The sequence below is a fragment of the Sminthopsis crassicaudata genome, chromosome 5 (assembly GCF_048593235.1).
Source record: "Sminthopsis crassicaudata isolate SCR6 chromosome 5, ASM4859323v1, whole genome shotgun sequence".
NCBI classification, from domain to species: Eukaryota; Metazoa; Chordata; class Mammalia; order Dasyuromorphia; family Dasyuridae; genus Sminthopsis; species Sminthopsis crassicaudata.
The window spans coordinates 313,317,395-313,332,740 of record NC_133621.1 but is presented as its reverse complement, the minus strand read 5'-3'; the positions used below and the strand labels follow the sequence as shown (position 1 = coordinate 313,332,740).

At 37.0% G+C, this 15,346-nt stretch overlaps 1 protein-coding gene across 1 annotated transcript; it reads right to left on the bottom strand.

Moving 5' to 3' along the window:
• Positions 1-385: 385 nt before the first annotated feature.
• Positions 386-1,342, bottom strand: LOC141544027 (olfactory receptor 1D2-like). Its single transcript, XM_074269680.1, has one exon. The coding sequence runs from the start codon at positions 1,340-1,342 to the stop codon at positions 386-388; it is 957 nt and encodes a 318-aa protein (XP_074125781.1).
• Positions 1,343-15,346: the final 14,004 nt, after the last annotated feature.

Sequence of the window (15,346 nt, the reverse complement as noted above, 5' to 3'; positions counted from 1 at the left end):
TCACTGAAGCCTCTGGTAGAGGGGAGTGACCTAGTCACTGCCACATTTTAGGCATGTGATTGGGCACTTGGGAGTGGGTTCAGTGGGGAAGAGGAAAGACTGGAGGCAAAGAGACCAGTTTCTGAAGGTTGCCCATCTGTTATCTAGGCCAGAAAACTGGTCTTTGGGCCTTTTAATGTCTCTGCCATCTCAGGGTTATTTTGCCAAGTCATAATAAATTAGTCACTTTGTCTTAGGCTGGCCTAGTCAGTGGGAGGCCAGGTAGCAGCACAAAAGAAGATGTTACCAGCTCCACAATTATAGACCATATCTAAGGATTAGTTTGGGCCTGAAATACTTCTCTAGAAGGACAAGAGATGCCTGTTCCTTGTCCTGTTTTCCCTCATCACTTCTGTAGCCCTCTGACACCTAGCAAAGACCTCATATTCCACACCACTCTGCTTAGGGCTCCTTTTATGTCCTGGTTCTTGAAACTGTAGATGAATGGGTTAAGCATGGGGGTCACAACAGCATACATCACAGTGGCTACAGAGTCCTTGGTTGTATGTGTCGATGAGGGACGTAAGTAGACAGCAACTAAAGTCCCATAGAATAAAGTCACTACAGAAAGGTGGGAGCTGCAGGTGGAGAAGGCCTTCCACCTCCCACTGGCTGATGGGACTTTGAGGACTGCTGAGATGATGTGCACATAGGACACCAAGATAAATGAAAGGGGAGAAAGGAATAATACTGTTCCAAATGTGTAACCCATGATCTCATTAAGGTGGGTGGAGGAACAGGAGAGGGTAAGGAGGGCATAAATCTCACAGAAAATGTGAGAGATTCTATTGTCAGCACAAAAGGACAACCGATGAAGGAGAAAGATGTGCAATAATGAATAAAACTGAGTGATGAGGAAGGATATGATAAACATCAGGAGGCAGAGCCGAGGCCTCATGATTGTGGAGTAGTGGAGTGGAAAACAGATGGCTATATAGCGGTCATATGCCATCATGGCAAGGATGAAGTTATCCAGTGTGACAAATAGAAACAAAAAATAGATTTGTGTGAGACATACAGCATAGGAGATGGCTTTATTTTGTCTATGGATATTTACTAGCATCTTGGGAATGGAAGTAGAAATGAAACACATATCATTGAATGAGAGGTTGGCAATGAAGAGGTACATGGGAGTGTGGAGGTGAGAGTCAGAGATAATGGCCAGGACAATGAGCAGATTCCCAACCATGGTGACCATGTACATCCACAGGAAGAGTCCAAAGAGCAACTTGTGCTGTTCTGGTTGGTCAGAAAATCCAAGAAGGAGGAATTCAGAGACACTGGTTTGGTTTCTTCCATCCATATCCCTGATGTATCTTCAGAAAAAGAGCTTCTGTGGAAATAGATGGATGCTTTGGTGTAGCAAGCTGTCGTCTCCAGAAGCTGCCGGATCGCTCTCTGGGAAGAGATCTGCTGTGTCTACTCAAATCTCTCAGACAGATTCTTCTTCCTGTAACGAACCGTTGTCTCCAGGCAGTTTCTGTTAACTCTTGTCCAAAGAAGTGACTTCCCTTCCTGCAGGGAGCCCCGTCAGGCCTGATGTAATGCAGAGAGTCCTCCTCTTTCTCTGAGAGTCCTCTCTTTTATTCTCCCAGAGAATGGGCGTGGGATAATGCAAGGGCTTCTGGGAAGAACCACCCCAGCCAATGAGCTTGCCCCCTCTATCAAGTCAACCTGAGTTCTCACCTTGTAATTGTCCAGAAAACCTGAATTCTCACCTTGTCACTGTCCAGACAACCTCAGTTCTCACTTAGTAATCCTAACATCTCCCCCTTTCTTTTGATTTAGAACATAGGACAGTCATGATCTTGAAACATAAATCCATCAATATGGGAAGTATTACACATAATTACATAAATTACATAAGCACATAGTAACATAATAACATAATACATGCTAGAAGTATATGACAAATAACATAATCAAATAATCATAAATTGAAAATTTATAAATGTCTATAAGTCCATTGTCCATTAGTCTCATCTTGTGTGAGGAAGTCCAATGATTCCTGCTGGTTTTTAAAGTTCTTTAACAGTCTTCTTATTATCCATGCTCTTTCAGTGTCAGATGTTTCTTAGATCTTCTCCTTTATTTTGAGGTCTTTCTCTTTTTCTGTCTCTCTCTGATGGACAAGGCGAATATGACTCGTTGGCACCCATCTGATTCCTTCTCCTGCTGAAGAAATACAAGCAAACCCTCTCTCCCAGGCAGTTAACCTACCTAATTACCTTCTATTTACCACTTTCTAAATCTCTTCTCATCATCTGGCAATTACATTGGAATTGTTTGCACTGGACATAGCCCTGTTGGTTTAAAAGGCCTGTATTCTCCCCAAGTGTAATCCATTTTTGCAATCTGATTGCCTTTTGACTCACTTATCAGGTAATCCCTTTCTGCCATGTGATTGCTTTTCTGCTGGTTGATTAAATCAGAGTCCTGGCCTTCTAAAGGTTCTTTGGGTGTAACATCAGCTGCCATCATGCCCCAAGTCTTTTTTGCCTGGGGCCCTGGACCTGGGCCCCTCATCCCATTTCCCTGAATTATTCTACACTCTGATGCCCAATGGAGTCCTCTATTGCATTTTGGACATGGGGTTTTAGGTCTTCTCTCACCCTGTCTTCTCACTGTATCTCCATATATACACTGAGCTCTTAGATGCCCAATTTTTCCACATTGAAAACATCGCCGAGTTTCTCTAGAAGTCCCTTGCCAGGAGGGACCCTGCCTTTCCACATTCATCATAGTCCGGGTGTAAAAAGCATTTGTTCCCACTGTAGCACAGCGTCTTATGATCTCCTCTAAAGGAGCATCTTTGTCTAATCCCCATATAATTCTTTTGCAAATCTCATTGGCATTTTCCTTAGCCAGATGTCTGGTCATTATTTCTGTAGCTGAATTTTCTCCAATAGTTCTTTTGACAGCAGTTTGCAAACGTCCCACAAAATCTGCAAAAGGTTCATTGGGACCTTGCTGTATTTTAGTGAAAGCCTCTCCACGATCTTTCTGTCCAGGAAGGACACCCCAAGCTTTTGAGCTTGCCCCCTCTATCAAGTCAACCTGAGTTCTCACCTTGTAATTGTCCAGAAAACCTGAATTCTCACCTTGTCACTGTCCAGACAACCTCAGTTCTCACTTAGTAATCCTAACACTTTGGGGAAAAAAATGTGATTCCTAAAGAAAGAGGCCAGATTGTTAGGAATGACTGTTGATGCATTTCTTTTGTGCTATGATACTTATTCTTATTTCTAGCAATGTTCTAAACACAAGTGAATCTAAGGTCATAGTGACAGATTCCCTTATTTCTATTTGGTGACTTTCTATGCCCAATACACTTATTTCTATATTCACCTAATGGATAGAGTATTAGACTCAGGAAGATGTGAAATAAATTCTGCCTGGGAACCTTATGAAAGAAGGGACTTTGGCAAATCACTTAACTTCTGTCTGCCTCAGTTTCCTCAAGTGAAAAATGGAGATAATAACTCTATCTCCTTAGATACTAGTTATGTGAGAATAAACAGATGATTTACTCTCTGTCTGCCTCATTTTGTAAAATAGCAATAATTATAATCTATTCTTCTAGAACTTTGCAAACACAAAAATGAGGCCTGACCTAGAATATGACAATGGTCATGGAAGAAAAGCGTCTTTGATCACTGATTCCACTAAGGATTTGAGAGAGAAAAGAGTCAAAGATCAATCTGACGTTATGGTACTTTGCAAAAGAGATGTTGGTGGTTTTACCAACAGAAATAGGAAAGAAGCAATGTTTGGTAGAAATGACCAGTTCATTATTGAGTTTGAATTATTGGAAGGATATCCAGATGTGGCATAGAATTGAAAATGCAGAACTGTATCATGGGTGAAGTTGGGCTGGGCATAGAGTTTGAAAAATCCAAGAAGGGCAACATGAGGCAATGTTTAGATGCAAAAGAGAGGTGAGACCTCACCAGAAGGGCTGAGGGACAAGGCACACATTGGATGCTCTGGAAATGTTTTCTATTTCTCATCATTATCATGATGTCTGTAATATGGAGAGGGAGAGAAAGAAGAGATTCTGGTGGCAAGTCCTAAGAGCACATGACCTAAGAAGCAGGATGAGGACATATCCATGGAATCCAAGGGACAAGATGGCAAGAGGTCTGTACCAAGATCAAAGCGATATTGACCAAAAAGAAGTAATTGTTTTTTGAAGGGAAAATGGAATTTTTTTTAGTGACACTAGTTAAAAATATCAAAATGAATGCCATTTTATTTAACAAAGATATATTAAGGGGCCAGCATTTGTAGTTAGAAGAAATAATGGATGGAGTGCTAAGTCTGGAGTCAAGAAGATCTGGGTTCAAATTTGGCTTCTTACATTTTCTAATTGTGTGACCCTAGGCAAATCACTTTATGTCTGTCTCAATTTTCTCCATAGGAAAATGAGGACTCCTTTGTCTCTACCTGTCAGAAATTAATTCAAGTGCTCTCTCATTCAGGAAGCCTTCTTAGATATGAGTTCTCTCCTCTTCTTCAAAAACTCTCATACTTACATGTCTGAATATTCTCTATCTCACATTTAAATGAAAATTTCCCTTAATGATAATAATAAAGAGCACTTACTCTATACCTTCTAGGAATGGTGGGTGTTTGTGAGTGTATTGTGAAAAACATGGAGGCAGGAAATGAAATGCTGATCTAGTAGTTCTGGGTGGCTAGAACATAGAGTGGACAAAGAAGAAAAATGGAGAATCACAGTTGAAAGGTAGATTGGAACCAAGTTTAGAGAGCTTTACTGTCCAGGCTCAGAAATTGTATTTGCTCTTGGAGGCAATGAGACTTTCAGATCTAAGCCTTAGGAAAGTTCGTTTGGCAGCTGGGTGGAGGCTAGATTGGAAAGAGTAGAGTCCAGAAGCAAAGTAGCCAATTAGCAAGTGATTATAGTAGGCAAAGATCAGAGTGACCAGGGCCTATGAAGTGACTATGTGAATGAGGAGAGGGGGGTGGAAGTAAAAGACCTTAAATTAGAATTATTAGGTTCTGTAAACTTATTAGATATATGTAGAAAGTGGAAAGATAGGATTTAGGAGAAACATTTAGCCTTGAAGGCTAGAAGGATGATGATTCCCTCTACAAAAGTAGGAAAAATTGGAAGAGATTTGAGTGAGAAAGGAGCTATGAGAAATTTCACTTAGGAAATAGCAAATCTGAGACTTAATATGGATATCCAAGTGGAGGAATCCAAAGAACAGTTGTTAGAATGACATTGGAGTTCACAAAACTAGCAGATTCTACCTATAGAATTGGTGATCATCTATAGAGATGAAATAATTGAACTCATAGGAATATAGCAAGGGAGCAAGTATTGAGAAGACTGGTAAGCTGGCCCAACATTGAGGACATGGGGAAACCTCCACTTAAGCAGATAGTTTATGAGTCACAAAAAGGAATTGAAAGAGAGCAGACAGAATGAGAATCAGGGAAGGTGAGCCTCATAAAACCAATAGAAAAAAGAAGCTTTGCATTGTAGGGATCAGAAGGAGTTCAAGGGCTCAGAAATGGAGATGAGGTCATCTGATTCAGCAGATATGTGACCATTAATGACAATAAAATTAGTAAAAAATGAGTGTGTTCTACCAGACTGGAAAGTCTCTGAGTATATATGTGGAGGTAGATTACAATTAACCCTAACCACAGGCCTGTCAGCTAAAGATTAATATGGTTCATCACCATCTGGGATACAGGGTGATTCATTTTTCAGTCACTGAAACTTCCTTAAAACATTTGCTAAGACATAGCGAATATTGTTTTATGTCACTGGAGAAAGTACTAATCTCAAAAAAAAAAAAAAACAGATCTGAAGCATTAAATGATTACACTTAATGCTTAAAATCAATTCATAGGTTTTTTTTCCCCACATCACTAAAACCGCTCTGTTCTCCCATCTGTGCATCTATCTTGCTCATTTCTATAACTGTGAATCTTGACTTGTTTTGCCTTAACAAGAATTTCATCTTTCTGAATGTGGAATTATCAACAAAAGGTGATTCTATTGCAGATCTGAGTCCCACTAAGGGAACTGTTTGCTAGAGTAGAAATTCTTAGAGCATTGTAAGGAAGTAACCACTTCCTCCTAAAACAGATGTTCTTAATTTCTTTGTCATTTAAGCCCTTTGGCAATCTGGTAATTTTTTTTTCCAGAGCATGATTTTTAAATGCACAATACAAATTAATTTTCAAGATTTAAAGGAAGCCAATTACATTCTAATACTACACTCAAATATTTAAAAATTCAAGGCAATAATTCCAGGTAAAGTCTGTGATACAGGGGCATAGGGGTAAAATCTGCCAAGAAGGATATGCCAGAAATCCTTTGGTATAACTATCTACAGAGATTTCCACCTAAAGAGAAATGGGAAAATCTTAAAACTGACATTCTGAAAAACAACAATGGAATTTTTCTGAAGAGATTTTTGTAAGATAGATGCTAAACAATGGAAGCTATGGCATGTAACAAAAGCGAGTATAATAATATGGCATGATCCTATAATATTAATATCAGGAGTGTTAAAGCCCAAAAGCAACTGAAGCTACTGACTGAAGTTAAGAACAGTAAAACAGTTAGCTTTTTAAACTCTATATTGAGGAAAGAGGAGACCCAAAAGTAAAGATAGTTGTTAGGATATGGAGGGTGATGATCCTTGGCAAAAGAATGAGACAATTCTGATATGACTTCTCTTTGCCAAGGAGAAAGGATAAGACAAAAATATCCAAGAGTTGTAACTTGAGCATTGTGAGATGTCAAGTTGTTCTCACTTGTACCAGATTAAAAAGAACAATATTCTTCTTGGGTTCTGAAAGAACTGGAGGGTGGGATTGCTAGTCACCTACAGCTGGCTCAGAAATAATAGAGGCCTTAGAAAAATGGAGGGAAAAAAGGAAGCGACTCAAATCTCCATATGTAGACCAGAGAGCTTGATTTCCCTTTCTGACAAAATTCTGGAAGGTAGTATTAAAGGAAGTGATCATGCCATGCAAACCATCTTCTACTTTAGACAGGTCTACTGAGTTGCTCCTGTTTGGTTAAGTCAATGTGTCTGCTGAAAGCATTTACTTCAGCTTTTGCAAGGCATTTCAGAAAGTACCTCATAGGATTCTCATCAAAAAGAGGAGAAATGAGAACTTATGGGCAGTTTGGCATTTGGTATTGTCTTAAAGGAAGGATCCAGAGGCCTGAATAGGAATATTACTTAATTTTTTTCCATTATTCATGAGTGATTTTGATAAGCACAAAGATGACATGAATATTGCATTTTTAGAGAACAAAAAAAGCTGGAAGGAATAGCTAAAGCAATGTATGACAGTCAACATACCAAAAGACTTTGATATCTTAGAGCTTGAAGGTTAACTGAAGTAGGTAGTTTACACTTAGGATTTCACTGATATAGGACATGCCCTGGTGAGAACATTTTCTTTCCAATGCAGATTGTCAATTTCTCTGAAATCTCTAATCTTAAAGAGTGACTCAGAGTCACTTAGCCAGGCTATGTCTTAGGCAGGCTTGACTCCAACTCTTCCAATACTTGAAATCAGCTCCCTATCCATTAAACTGCTCTCCTTATCTGAATCTAATAAGGATATATGTAAAATCAAATACGCAGATTCTAAAAATAAATTTCACAAGTTCATGGTAGAAGAGGGATAGCTAGACTGTGGTATGTTTTTTAAATGCTCTGGCAATAAGTAGTTCATAAATTATTTTTATATTGTGGCAGTCAAACTAAGCTAATCCAGGCTTGGACTATTTAAGATCTTTGGATCATATATTCAGAGAAGGAAGCTACCTCAAAGGTCATTGAGTCCATACCCAGCATTTTACTAATGAAAAAACTGGCCAAGAAAGCAGAACTCATCTCGTTAGTAAGTGTAGGAGGCAAGATTTTTATCCATGTCTTCATAGTTACAAATCCAGCATTCCACCTATTCTTTTTTCCTTCTCAAGAGGGAGAGAAAACTTCTCACAACAAGGAGCTTATATTCTCTGTGTATTATGCTAGTCAGACCACCTTGGAATATTATGTTGGGTTCTGGACACCATAGTTTATGGAGAAAATGGAGAATGTCTAGAGGGGGAAACAAAATAGTGACAGTTTTTAAAATCCATATATCAGTTGAAGGAACTGGAAATGTTTACACTGGAGAAGAAGGAAAGGGACATAATAATCATCTGAAATTATTAGAAGGGTTGATGTGAAAAAGAGCAATCTATGATCCTCTGTTAGGTTCAAGAGGGCAGAAGTAAAAGCATGGGTGGTTTTTAAAGAAATAAATTGAGATCTGATCCTAAGAAAAAAACTTTCTGACAATAGTATTCCTTCCCAAGTAGAATAGATTGGCTCTCATAGTAGTGGGTTCCTCCTTCTTAGAGGTCTTCAATCCAAAGCTCGGATGACCTTTTGTCTTGTATGTGGGGATTCCTTTCAGATATATGCTGGACTTGATGATTACCAAGTTATAGCCAACTTTAAGATTTTGTGATTCTGTAATATTTAGCTATATCTATACATGTGCATATGTGTCTAGCTTTATTATCTGCCTGTCACTTTGTCTATTGATTACACCCAAGTACATATTTACACACATAAATGTACACACACACACATAAATGTACACACACACACACACACACACACACCCCTCAAAATAGCTGGGTAAAAACAAAGAAAATTACTTTTCCTCACTCACAAAGTCCTTAGTCAGATATTTAGATAGTACCTTAAACTCGAGTTCTTCCTTTTCTCTCCTCTAGAAGATGGAAAATTTGAAGGCAGGAGCTTAAATGTCACAAATACATCCATTCCCAAGAGCAGAGGAGACAAAATGAGGGCCCTGGAGAATTGGCTCCTGGCTCCTCAGTCCCTTGGGCACCACAGTTAGATCATTGGACTTGGCAGGGGACAAGCAAAGCCTGGGAGGGATGAAAAACCTGGGGGACACAGGTGTTTAGAAAGTTTGAGTGCTTGAATGGACATATGAGCTCATCAGAGTGGCTGTTCTTCCATGGTACTGATTACAAATCAAAGTGCTGTCTTATCCTCTATAATTATGGCCAGTGTCAAAATTTGGTGGTTGTCTTCCTCAATGTCCTGGAGACCTTCTTCTGAGCCCTTCCATCAAAGAGAGTTGTGAGGAGAAAATGTGATAATATATTAAAAAACTAAAGCTCTATATAAGTAATTTTATTGGCATTGTTTTTGGCACCATTGTTATTATTATTATTTTATTATTTATTTTATTTATTTTTTGTTCTTACTACATTTTTGAACTTGTTGCTTTTCTGGGCAATCATATTTGCCTTTAAAGATGTACAATTTCATGTAAAGTAGTGAATAGAGGTCTGGACTTGGAGTCCAGAAGGTTCAGACATCATCTCTGATATTTACTTACTGGCTGATCTCAGATTGTCTCTAATTCTTGCAGAATACTTATTTTCCTCATATATTACTTATTTCATGGAGTTTTTATAAAGATCAAATTAGATAAATAATGTAAAATTGTTTCTAAACTTTATAACTTTCTGGAAATGACAGAGATCATTAGGATTACCTCCCTGTCTCAATTATCCTGGTTAATTTATTGCACTTTACCTGTGTCCATTGTGAGTCTGTCCATTACTCTTTAGATCAATTGCATCCTTATTCTTTAGAAATTTGTCTGTGGTTTTTTTTTTTTATAGCTATATGACATCATCATGAAAATGTCAGTGTTAAATAAAGATCACGTGTGCTATGTGAATTGTAGTTGTTTCAGTTGCTACAAAACTTTGTGACTGCATTTGGGGTTTCCTTGGCTAAGCTGCTGGGGTATTTTGCCATATCCTTAAAATTTTATAGATGAGGAAACTGAGGTATATGGGGTAAAGTGGCCTGCCCAAATTTACATAGGAGGAAGGGTCTGAGGGCATAATTGAATTCAGGAAGAGAAGTCTTCTTGACTCTAGGACTGACATTCCATGCTTTAGGGCATACCCTAGCTTCCCATGTGTCATGTTACTAAAATGTGTAATTGGGGGGTCTTTGGAGACATTGTCTCTAATAAGGTACTTTGGGAATACATCTTGAATTCAGTAGGGAGGAGGTGTGTTTACATTGTAGCTATTGAGTTAACTTTTTTTTTACTTTTAATTACCCTGATTTGAATTCAGTTGGCAATCATCCAACTTGTCCAAATCTCTAACTAGTCTCAAATCACCAATGTTGTTTTGGAATGTGTTACTTTATTTTTAAAAAAATAGCTTTTCACTTTCAATACATATGCAAAGATAGCTTTCAACATTAATCCTTGCAAGATGTTGTGTTCCAAATTTTTTCTCCTTCCCTTCCCCCAACTCCTCCCCTAGACAGCAATGGTTATCTAATAAGGCAATGATTATCTCCTTCTTTAAACTTTGATTGGGACTTATCAAGACTGAGAATAAGAAGACTCTTCTGGGGCCCTTGATTTTGAAACATTTTATAGGACCCAAACTTCCTGCACTTGGATTCCCACTGAGAACCAACTATTCAGCAAAATTAAGCATTATCTTTCTGGGAAAAGATGGACTTTTATCGAATTAGAGGTTTTCCAATAATTTCTCATGAAAAGGCTATTTGATTTGCAAATATAAGATTCAAGAAAAGCATGTAAAGGTATATTTATCCCAACACAGGAAAATGATAGTCATAACTCTTGAGAACTGTATCTTTCATTGGGCACTTAGGAGTATTCCTAGAAAGAGGGGATAGGTATAAAATGACTTAACCTAAATTGGTGTTTCGGAATCTAATACTTAACGTGCAACAAGAAAATGGGATTTACACACATATATTGTATCTAGGTTATATTGTAACACACGTAAAATGTATGGGATTACCTGTCATCTAGGGGAGGGAGGGAAATTTGGAAAATTGAATACAAGGGATAATGTTATAAAAAATTACTCATGCATATATACTGTAAAAAAATTATAATTATAAAATTAAAAAAAGGAAAAAAACCAAAAACCTAAATTGGTGTGATGATATAAAAAAAGATATTACACTGGGGGAAGAAGAAAGGGGAGAATAAATAGGGAGAGAACTGATAGAAAGGAGAGCAGATTGAGGGAAGTGGGAGTCAGAAGCAAAACTTTGGTGAGAAGGGAAAAGATGAAAGGAGAGAGAAGTATTAATGGGGGGAAATAGTATGGAAGGAAATAAAGAGTTAGTAATCATTACTATGAATGTGAATAGGATGAACTCCCTCATAAAATGGAAGCAAATATCAGCATGAATGAACATAGAATACTACAGTATGTTGATTTAAAGAGACAAATTTGAAGCAGAGAGATACAGAGTAAAGGGAAAAGGCTACAGCTGAAGCAAACAAAGCAAAGTTTTTGCAGAAATAAAACCAACTTAGCCAAAGGAAGGAAGCAGAAACATGGGAAAACATTTTTTCTGACAAAGTCTTCATATACAGAGAACTGTATCATATTTGTAAGAATACAAATCAGTCACCAATTGATAAGTGGTCAAAGGATTTGAATAGACAATCTACAGATGAAGAAATGAAAAACACCTATAATCATGTAAAAAAATGTGCTAAATCACTGTTGATTAGAGAAATTCACATTACATAAGTTACAACCTCAACCTTCTCAGATTGACAAAGATTACAGGAAAATTTAATGATAAATGTTGTAGGGGGTGTGGGAAATCTGGAACACTAAAGCGTGGTTGGTGGAATTGTGAAATGATCCAATCATTCTGGAGAACAATTTAGAACCATGTCCAAAGGGCTGTAAAACTTTGTTTACCCTTTGATTCAGCAGTGTCACTACTGGGACTGTAAGGTAAAGAGATCTTAAAAGAGGGGAAAGGACCCATATGTTTGTAGCAGCTATTTTTATGGTGGCAAGGAAATGGAAATTGAGTGATGTCAATTAATTGGTGAATGGCTGAGTAAGTAATAGTATGTGAATGTAATGAAGTACTATTGTCCTGTAAGAAATGATGAGCAGTCTAATTTCAGAAAAGCCTGGACTTACATGAACTGTCATTTTTATATTTTAAATGTATTTAAAATGGAAAACATTGAAGTGGCTTAGAAACAGAATGATGGATGCACACTGATGCTAGTTATGGAGTCATTTTTCCATGCCAGATATGAAGCTTACATTTCTATAGTTTTATACTCTACAAAATATGTTATTCATAGCAGCTTGGTAAAGGAAGGAGCAAAGGCACCATTATGCTAATTTGAAAACAGGGAAGATGAGGTCCAAACTAGTAAAGAGGCATAACAATGGTCACTTGAAATGATCAGATTAAAATCAATGAAAATCAGGGATTTTCACTGACAGCACAAAGCTCATTCCATGAAACTCTTTCTCATTAGAGGCCAAGATCAGGACAGAAGATAACAAATTACCAGCACCAACTCAGTGACTACTTTTTTCAAGTCTACTATCTGTGTATTCTTAAGGTTGATCTTACTGTGAATGACTGCTACATCTAAAGATGAAACTGTGTATTTTGGGAAAACTTCATTTCACAAGACTGGGGATTCATAACACACCTAAGATGAAAGAGATGAACTCTACCATACATGTGCCTTTAGAGTATCTCCTGTATGACTATTCTAGGTAGATATGATGGCATGTATAGATGGTGGAACTTTGGAGAAGTATACTTGAAAGAAATATGTTTGAAACAAGGTGTTAACTCAGTGGAATTGAGGAGATAATGGTTCTCTAGTTCACATATATACTTAGGACTTAGTTTGGTGATGTAATAAGTTCACACATAATCAGTATGTTGTAATTTAAGTAATTTAAATAAGGACAATTTAAGTAATTTATTTCCTTTTCTGTTAATCTAGGCAATTTATACTTTTGTAAATATTCATCCATTTTAGTTAAATTGTCAGATTTATTGCCATACACTTGAGCAAAATAGCTCCTCATTATTGCTTTGATTTTTTTTTTCATTGGTATTAAGTTCATCTTTTTTCATTTTTGATGCTGGTTATTTGTTTTTTTCCATTCCTTTTTTCTGATCAAATTAAACAAAGTTTTATCTATTTTGTTATGTTGTTTTTCACAAAAGCAACTATTAGGTTTATTTATTAGTTCAATGGTTTTCTTAGTTTCAGTTTTATTAATCTCTTCTTTGAGTTTCAAAATTTCTAATTATATATTTAAGTGGGAGTTTTAATTTGCTTTTTTATTAGCTATTTTAGTTACATGCCCAATTCATTGATTTTCTCTTTCTCTATTTTATTCATGTAGCTATTTAGAGATATACAATTTCCCCTAAGAACTGCTTTGGCTGCAAAACCCATAGGTTTTGGTATATTGTCTCATTATTGTCATTCTCTTGGATGAAATTATGGATTATTGCTGTGATCTGTTGTTTGACCCACTCATTTTTTAGAATTACATTATTTAGTTTCCAAGTGGTTTTTAGTCTGTCCTTCCCCGTACTTTTTATTGCATTGTTGTCTGAGAAGAAAGCATTTACTATTTGTGCTTTTCTGTATTTAATTGTGAGGTTTTTATGCCCTCATACATAGTCAATTTTTGTGCAGGTGCCATGCATTTGGAAGAGTATATGTGTTCTATCAGTTTTTTGCAGAAGTCTATCATATGTAGGTTTCTAGGAGTCTGTAAACCTCCCTAGTTTATTTTTGGTTTATTTTGTGGTTAGATTTGACAGATTCTTAGAGGGGAAGATTGAGGTCTCCCACTAATATAGTTTTGCTGTCTATTTCTACTTATAACTGGCTTAAAATCTTCTCTAGGAATTTGGCTACTCTCATTTAGTGCATATACATTTATGTTTGTTACTGCTTTATTGTTTCTGGTACCCTTTATCAAGATGTACTTTTCTCCCTTCTCTTTTTTAATAAGATGTCTTTTTATTTTTACTTTATCTGAGATCAGAATTTCTACCCGTTTTTCTTTATTTCAGCTGAAGCATGATAAATTCTGTTCTAACCTTTTACTTTTACTCTGTATATATGTCTGTATCAAATGTGTTTCTTATAAGCAATGTATTGTAGGATTCTGTTTTTAAATCGCCTCTGTTATTCACTCAGGTTTTATGGGAGAAGTCATCCCATTCACATTCACAGTTATGATTACCAGCTCTGTAGTTCCTTCCATTCTATTTTCTCCCTGGCATATACTTTTGTACTCTCTTTCCATCCCTTTCTTAGTAGTATTTTTAATATCCATCTCATCCGCTACTTTATCTCCCATCATCCCTCTCCTCCTTTTCTTAGTAATGTTTTAACCCATGCAACCCACTACTTTATCTTCTGTCACTCCTCCCCCTATTCTCTTATATTTTTCTCTAGTGTTTCTGCCCTCCATTCTATTCAGCCCCTCCCTTTTCTGTCCTCTTTCTCTTCCTACTTCTTTATAGGCTTAGATACATTTCTATACCCAACTGAATGATTATTATTCCCTCTTAGAGCCAAAACTGATGAGATCAAGCTTCAGATAATGCTTATCCCCCTCCCTTCTTTCCCTGATTGTAGTAGATCTTTTGTGCCTCTTCATGTGATATGATCTGTCCCATTATATCTTCTCTTTATTATCTTTCTAGTCCAAATATTTTCTAACCCTGTAATGTGTTTTTCTTTGACAGCATCACATCAGAGTCCACTCAGAACTAAACTTCCAACCATGTGATGCCCTGCCTCTGTCTGCCAAGTAACAGGTATAGTTCTCAAGAGTTACAGATATCATTTTCCCATCAAGGAGTGTAAACAGTTTATTCTTTAAATAATATATATTCTTCCTTGTTTATCTTTATATGCTTCCCTTGCATCCTGGGATAATAGATCTTCTCTGTTTTATTTGGGTTTTTCAATAGAAATGATTGAAAGTTTCTTACTTCATTGAAGATCCATTGCCTCCCCTGAAAGATAGAATGCTGCCCAGAACTTCAGCCTCCGGAGCACAGTGCAAAGAGACACTTATGAAGTATTAAAGAAAGAGTATTTTCCTCAATCCTGAAGATCAAGAAAGGTACAATTTACTTAATCAAATAGGTATTGCTCTTTTTTACCTCTCTACATGGTGACAAACCTGGACCACAGAAATCCATTCTTCAAAACAGTGGAAAGTCTCACTCTAAATATACCCACAAAGTTCCGTGTCACAATTCCTTCTAGGCAGACCAGGAAGTCATATGCATGGCTAAGATTCTAGCTGTAAAGCATTGAACATAGTGCCAGACACCTGTCATAGTCTAGTTCCCATTCCTTTATTAATGGAAAAAAGAGGAAAGGAGAAGTA

Coding starts and splice junctions, on each gene's coding strand:
- LOC141544027 (XM_074269680.1), bottom strand. CDS start 1,342: ATGGATGGAAGAAACCAAACCAGTGTCTCTGAATTCCTCCTTCTTGGA.